This window comes from Branchiostoma floridae, chromosome 4 (genome assembly GCF_000003815.2).
Source record: "Branchiostoma floridae strain S238N-H82 chromosome 4, Bfl_VNyyK, whole genome shotgun sequence".
Classification (NCBI taxonomy): Eukaryota; Metazoa; Chordata; class Leptocardii; order Amphioxiformes; family Branchiostomatidae; genus Branchiostoma; species Branchiostoma floridae.
The window spans coordinates 13,165,297-13,171,942 of NC_049982.1; the positions used below are offsets into that span (position 1 = coordinate 13,165,297).

General features: G+C 42.1%; 1 protein-coding gene across 2 annotated transcripts in view; it reads left to right on the forward strand.

Annotated features, from left to right (window-relative positions):
- Nucleotides 1-6,388, forward strand: part of LOC118414736 (gamma-aminobutyric acid type B receptor subunit 2-like) — a 52,603-nt gene extending 46,215 nt beyond the window's left edge. For both annotated transcript variants that reach the window (XM_035818947.1, XM_035818948.1), the window contains exons 11-18: nt 791-941; nt 1,248-1,380; nt 1,646-1,753; nt 2,221-2,343; nt 3,627-3,726; nt 4,693-4,931; nt 5,216-5,371; nt 5,923-6,388. In XM_035818947.1, the coding sequence (XP_035674840.1) occupies nt 791-941; nt 1,248-1,380; nt 1,646-1,753; nt 2,221-2,343; nt 3,627-3,726; nt 4,693-4,931; nt 5,216-5,371; nt 5,923-6,141 (1,229 nt within the window). In that variant the 3' untranslated portion in view covers nt 6,142-6,388. The remainder of the gene's footprint in view (nt 1-790; nt 942-1,247; nt 1,381-1,645; nt 1,754-2,220; nt 2,344-3,626; nt 3,727-4,692; nt 4,932-5,215; nt 5,372-5,922) is intronic.
- Nucleotides 6,389-6,646: the final 258 nt, after the last annotated feature.

Below are 6,646 nucleotides of genomic sequence, written 5' to 3' on the forward strand. Positions count from 1 at the left end.
TTTCATCTGAGCTTTGTGGGTCGTGTAACCCTCTTAAACTATTGATGTGTCTAGCATAAAATCAGGAGTTGCATCTGACACACTTACGGTTCATAAACAGGTGAGCTTTGACATTATAAATGTTAATTTCTTCCCAAGTGGATGGCATGTTTATGAAGTTACGCAGCGAAGCGTTGCGCTGCCAGGCCGGCCGGCGCCGGGAGCATATGGCAGGATATATCAGTGATTGCCAATCCAGACGGAGTTTTGCTTGAGTGGATGTGTATGCTACGTGTAACGTATGACCTAGCTTATACTCAAGGGCTCATCTCGCATTTCTGCTGAATTGTTTGAGCCAATTATCAAGTGGAATAACTCGGCATCCCTTTCCTTAAGTGGTGTTTTTACTTTTTGAGTAGTGATACGCTAGCGTGCTGGCCTCTGGCAACATTAAATTGTCAGGAGACGACCACCCACACAGGTATGCGATATCAGGCAACAGTCAAGTCCCTATTCTTTGAAGTAATGCGTGCCTCTTAGATAGCTGTACTCGGTTTACTTAATGTTTCATATTTCTATATAAAAATTACGTTAGTCTTTAAATGTTATGATGCCACCTCAATGACTTACATGTCTTTGTACGCTCCCTATGAGAAAGTGGTCCAGTCTAAAGTTTGATCAACAGCACACAAACTTTAACTTGTTCTTTGCTGTAATTTGTTTTACCACTGCAGACGACTCTGATAATGTTTTACCAAATATATGTCTATTCTATTTCTGTTAATATCACAAACATCACTACCGTTTCTAGGTGGCCAGCCCCCTGTAGACGAGGTACGGAAGATTACCCGTGAGATCCGCGTGTCAGACGGCCTGTTGTACACCATGGTCAGCCTGGCAGGCCTGGGGATGATCTTCTGCCTGCTGTTCTTGGCCTTCAACTTCAAATTTAGGGAAAAAAGGTTCGACATTCTTGTTGTAATATACTGTGTGTGTTGCTATCTTACTATCGGTAGGCTACCGATGTGAGAAAAGTAAACATTGTCACTTGATTAATGGCAATGGCTTATGCCAATTGTTTAATGTAAATTGATTTCTCGAATATACATTTTTGGTGGAAAGACATAAATATACACACAAAAACAATCATTTGCTGTATGTTTAGATATTCCATTAAAGCGTCCATGGTTACGCATTGTTGATGCATGCATATGTCAATCATGTCAGTAGGTTGCCCTGTACAATGTCTGTTCCTCCGTGTTCTACAGAGTGATCAAGATGTCCTCCCCGCGCCTGAACAATGCGCTCATCCTGGGGTGCATATTTGCATACCTCGCCATCATCCTGTTCGGACTCACAGAGAATGTGGCAGAGTCCAATCAAGCGTTCTACATGTGTAAGGTATGGTAGGCCATGAAAGACGTAAAATGGTTCCAGCAAAGTAGATGTCAAATATAAAATACTTAGCAAGTCTGTCACTGTGTGGTTTCGGCCAGTCAACAGGCTAGGGAACTTTTTTTTTACTATATTTCCTATTGGATGGATGAACCACCTAAACATAAGGAAAAAAGATAACGGTGTTAGGCATAATTAACTGCAGACTCTTAAGGGTTTGTAGCTAATGTTTTAATCATCAGAAAATAACTTTGTGTTTCCATCTGTCCAGGCTCGGGTGTGGATCATGGTGGTGGGGTTTACTCTGGCGTTTGGCAGCATGTTCAGCAAAACATGGCGTGTCTACGCTCTCTTCCGACACACCAAGGTGGAGAAAAAGGTACACATCTACATATGATAACTACCGAACACCATACACTACATGTATAAAACATCAGCCCTACCGCATCTGCTATGGCTAAGGGATGGGTCCCGTTTCAGAAACTTAGCCTAAGTAGCCCCAGTATTCGAGATGGTCTCTGCCACAGAAAGCACATCTGTAAGATGGCTCAAATCTGATGCAAATATCTTTACCATTGAACGTTTTGCAACTATTAGATACCAAACAACTACCAAATGCCACACAACTACAAGTTGACACATTATCAAACTGTCAAACATTATGCAATGCACACTACAAAATATGCATCTCCAAGAATTACATTCATTACCATAATCCATAATAAGAGAAATCTTACATATCCTTAAGACTTCACAAACCTACTAAAAATGTTTCTGTCCAATTCGAGCGAAACATTTTCTTCAAAAGAGACTAAGATCTCCGGATCCATCCTACACTACGCACAGGTGATCAAAGACTTCCACCTGTTCGCGATGGTCGGGAGTTTCCTGCTGATGGACGTGGTTTTCCTGATGCTGTGGGAGGTTCTGGACCCCATCACCATGCAGCGAGAGAAATTTCCAGAAGAGGTAAACTCGTCCTTCAACGTAAAACATCGCCCGCGCAGATATACGCCGCTACTGATTAGATTTCCGCCGGGCTACTTTATTGTCAGAGATTATCATCATGACAGAAGACAGAAGCGTTTTTGTTGTTTCACGGCAAAGGCTCTGTATTCTGGTCGTATAGCACCGAATGACGAGGCACGATGAGATCATGTCAGAGATTACTTCTTGTCCACAGTATTAACAGTGGGGCTGTGAAGACCGTTTCAGACTTTGTAATGCAACGAATGGATTTACCAAACGAGACTGATTATCTCAATATGTATCTAGAGGGCTATTTAAAGATGGGGGTGGACATCAAAGGAAAGTAAATTCTGTTTCATTTTCTGTGCAAAATTGGTTTGCAAGTGAAAGCATCAGTCTTACAACTGAGAAAATGGTTAGCAATACGACTTGTTCTCCTTTGGGAAAAAGTGATTGAAATTCAGACGCCGCTGCTGGGTAGGTATGTTAATTTATGAATCTTTACTCTTCAATAAAAAGATAAGGAAATTGAAACGATGAAGAAACGTACTTCATGTTCTCAAAAATGAGCAGATATTTCCCCTTCCGCAATCCACGAGGCTGCGTAATGAGAGGATGTTGCTTAGCTGTTCACACATGTTATGTACGTAGAGTAGGTGTATTTGTACCGACCGCACCTGTGCAAATACTATTAAGATAAGATGTAATAAAAACAGGACCACGGAATGATTATCAGAACTCTGACGATGGCATTCATGTTGTCATTAATGCGGGAAGAAACGCTCTGATTGGTAACGTCAATGAACTGGCTTCAGGGCGAGTTCATTAGTACCTGCGAGGTGCTCGTAAAGCGGTCTTTTGGGGGGATTGGAAATCCTTATGGGCCCGTGGTAAAAAGGAATTCAGCCTTCAGAAATATACCATTAACCAATGGGCCGAGTTCAGCAGAATCGCAACAGGCTAGGGGTTGCCGCACATACAACCGTCTAGGGATACGTCAGATAAATGTAAGCAACAAATAACCACAAGGGTTTGCTTGCAACTGAAGAGTCTGACTCGCTTCATAGAGCATTATTTTCGACATCAATGGTAATAAAGCATGTATAATGAACGATTACAGAGCATGCATTATAAATGATGACAGAGCATGTATTATCAATGATGATTGAGCACGCATTATCAATGATAATAGAGTCTGTGTAATTTTGTAAAGCATGTATTATCAATGATGAGATGTAAACACCTTCCTCAGATGTGTCTTGTTTTAATCACACGTTCCGCAGGAGGATCCCAACCGCAACGACGTCCTATACCTCCCGGAGCTAAGGCGATGTACCTCCGACTACCTGATGTACTGGCTCGGAATCATCTACGCATCAAAAGGTGATACACTACCAACCACTGCCCAAGGGCGGTGGTATATTCATCCTTTATTGATATGGGTCTACAAAGTGGTGCAACTGCATGCTCTATATATCGATGGTGAAAAATCATAGTGAAAAATTTGATTAGGCCGCAGCAAGTAAAATTTATGGATGACATACGCGCACTTACTTTTTGTAAGTGCGCGACATCAACAGTCCACAGTATTCAAGGCGTGCTTGAAACAAGAAGATAAATGAAACAATGTGGATGATGCCACATACCGAGTTTGACATTTGACGTCTCGGTCTCACCAGACGCTGTTGCTTCAGGCGCTGCTGAGCGTGCGTAGTCTACTGCGTATACGTGCCACCTACTATTTGGACATGTGAAGGGCAAGGGCATTCTATAGCTACACAAATATCACCGGGTGCAGTTGCTATATATACACACCTTACATCACGACTAGAAACTCGCAGCATGAGATTAAAAACACTAGTACTGTACAATATAGACAGTAGTGATCATTACAACCTGGCGTGGATCAAGGTTAAGAGTATGGATGATGACAGAAATTGTTTGACGTGTTACTCATAACAACTTGAATGCACGCGTACGACAATTCCTTTGAAAATTGTGTAGAGCAAAGGCGAGCAGACAAGCGGACAGTACGTATGTAATGCTTTCTTCGGAATAGCGAATGTGTATGTTACGTCACTGCCTTCAAGTTAGACCTATCTGAATGTCCTCGACAGCGCCTCATGGAGAGCAGCAACTCAATGTTAAAAGCGCATAATCAGCTGAGTGGCGTAGGAGGTTCCAGACTACCCAATTGTAGATAGCCAATCTTGACGGATTGACAGATATGCAAAATCAGTCTTAACCGAAAAGATTAAACCAACCACTGGCAGGAATATATTGAAGCTAGCTATAGCAGTGGAAGTACTTACGATGTTATTCTAATGTCGCCTTATTTCTCTTTCTTAGGAATCCTGATCTTGTTCGGCATCTTCCTGGCCTGGGAGACGCGGAAGGTCCAGATCCCCGAGCTGAACGACTCCAAGCAGATCGGCCTGTGCGTGTACAACGTGATGATCATGTCAGCTGTCGGGGTTCCCATCATCAACCTGCTGGACTCCCAGCAGCTGGACATCAGCTTCGCCGTGCTGTCAGTCTGCATCATTGTCTGTACCTCTACCACTCTGGCGCTGGTCTTCGTCCCAAAGGTAATGTATATATGTTCCAACACATGTTAAATATCAAATCATGATCATTGACTTCAACATTGCGTGATTTCATAACATAAGTATATACGTGTTCGTCTGATTTTGTTTCTGTAGTCAGTACCATGAATATTTTATAGAAAATTTGCGAATGTTTAGATTTGCAACATTTGAACCGTAAGTTATAATGCATAGAAACTATCATTTACACCGTAGAATTGCCACAGAAAGTCGGCACCACAACAAAGAGTCAGTATAACCGTCATCTTATTATTACTTTCCTGTAGATTTGGCAAGGTCTGAGACATGGCTTCGAGATTCAGAGATCGGGCAAGTTTCTGACGAGAAAGGGGAGTTCCGGGACTGTCACCAACGGCTGTGATGATCACATCAGCTGCAAGAAGGAGATCATCTTGCTCAAAAACCAGATCAACGTTCTCAACGTAGGTACCGACATGGCGTTGAGTTTTAGAATGCATTTACTCCAAAATCATCGTGGACTTCACTCACGTCCAAGATAGGGAAATAAAAGCTGAGAAGTAATATGTACAACATCGCACATCAAATTATATTACTGTATTATTGATGTTTATGAACAAGACTGTGGTTATAGCATGTTTGAGAGGTTTTGGATGATTGCATCTTTCGCAAAAAACAATATGCTTGTGATAAACACGGAACAAGAGTAAACGAAATCGTCAGTTTATCTCCTACACTGGCGCCTAATTGTCCCATTACTCGTTCCCATTGCCCCCATACGTGTTGGGGTCATGGATGATAAACATCACACAGCAGAGGTCAATCTCACAGTGATCTAGTCCACGGCCCCATTAAGTGGTTGTTTTGTAATGCCCATCCGTTGGAGTGGCTAGCGATCATAAACTCTAGGTTTATCATGTCTGCTTGACCACACGAACATAGCATTGGGCAAAAGATCATGTTTGAACTATATCAGAAAGTTTTATGCCTTTTTTTTTGGCATTTTCCTTTTCAGAAAGAAATCATGGAGATCAGGAAAAGAAAAGGAAGCAAGGGGGACAGAAACGGCCCGTCGCTGAGTCAGGCTATCGTGATCTCCGCAGACAGACTGTCCGTGAACGGTTCAACCTCAACCTCAAACACCAAGTCTACAGCAGGGAGTACCAAATCACTCCCATTGAAGGACATGAACAATGACATAGAAATGCAGGTCATCAAAGAAACGTCGGCCTAATCTGGCTGATTATACGCATTTTGGAGTCGAGTCCCGATGCGACGCTATGTGGGCGTTCAAAGTCACTCCGTGGCCGCGAGCGTAAACAGAACGCTCCTGATGATGACGCCAATCCGACTCCAAAATCAATTACGCTTGGAAAAAAAATCGATTTGAATATTTGTAACAATTATCATAAATGCATTTTCAATTTGCACAAGATGCTATGTATTTAATGTTATTTTTAACGAGTGACGAGTTACTAAAATGACTGATTTTCTTTTTTTGTTTGTGGGTGCAAATGCGTGTGTGTATGAGTATGTGTGTATGACTGTGTGTGAGATTTGTTTGTGTGTGTGAAAGAGAGCGTGTGTTTGTGAAAGAGTGCGAAGAGTGTGTGTGGATGCGTATTTGAGTTTGTGAGTGTTTGAATGTACATATATATATATATGTGTATGTGTGTGTGTGTGTATGTATGTGTGTGTGTGTGTGTGTGTGTGTGTGTGTGTTTGAGTGTGTGCATGAG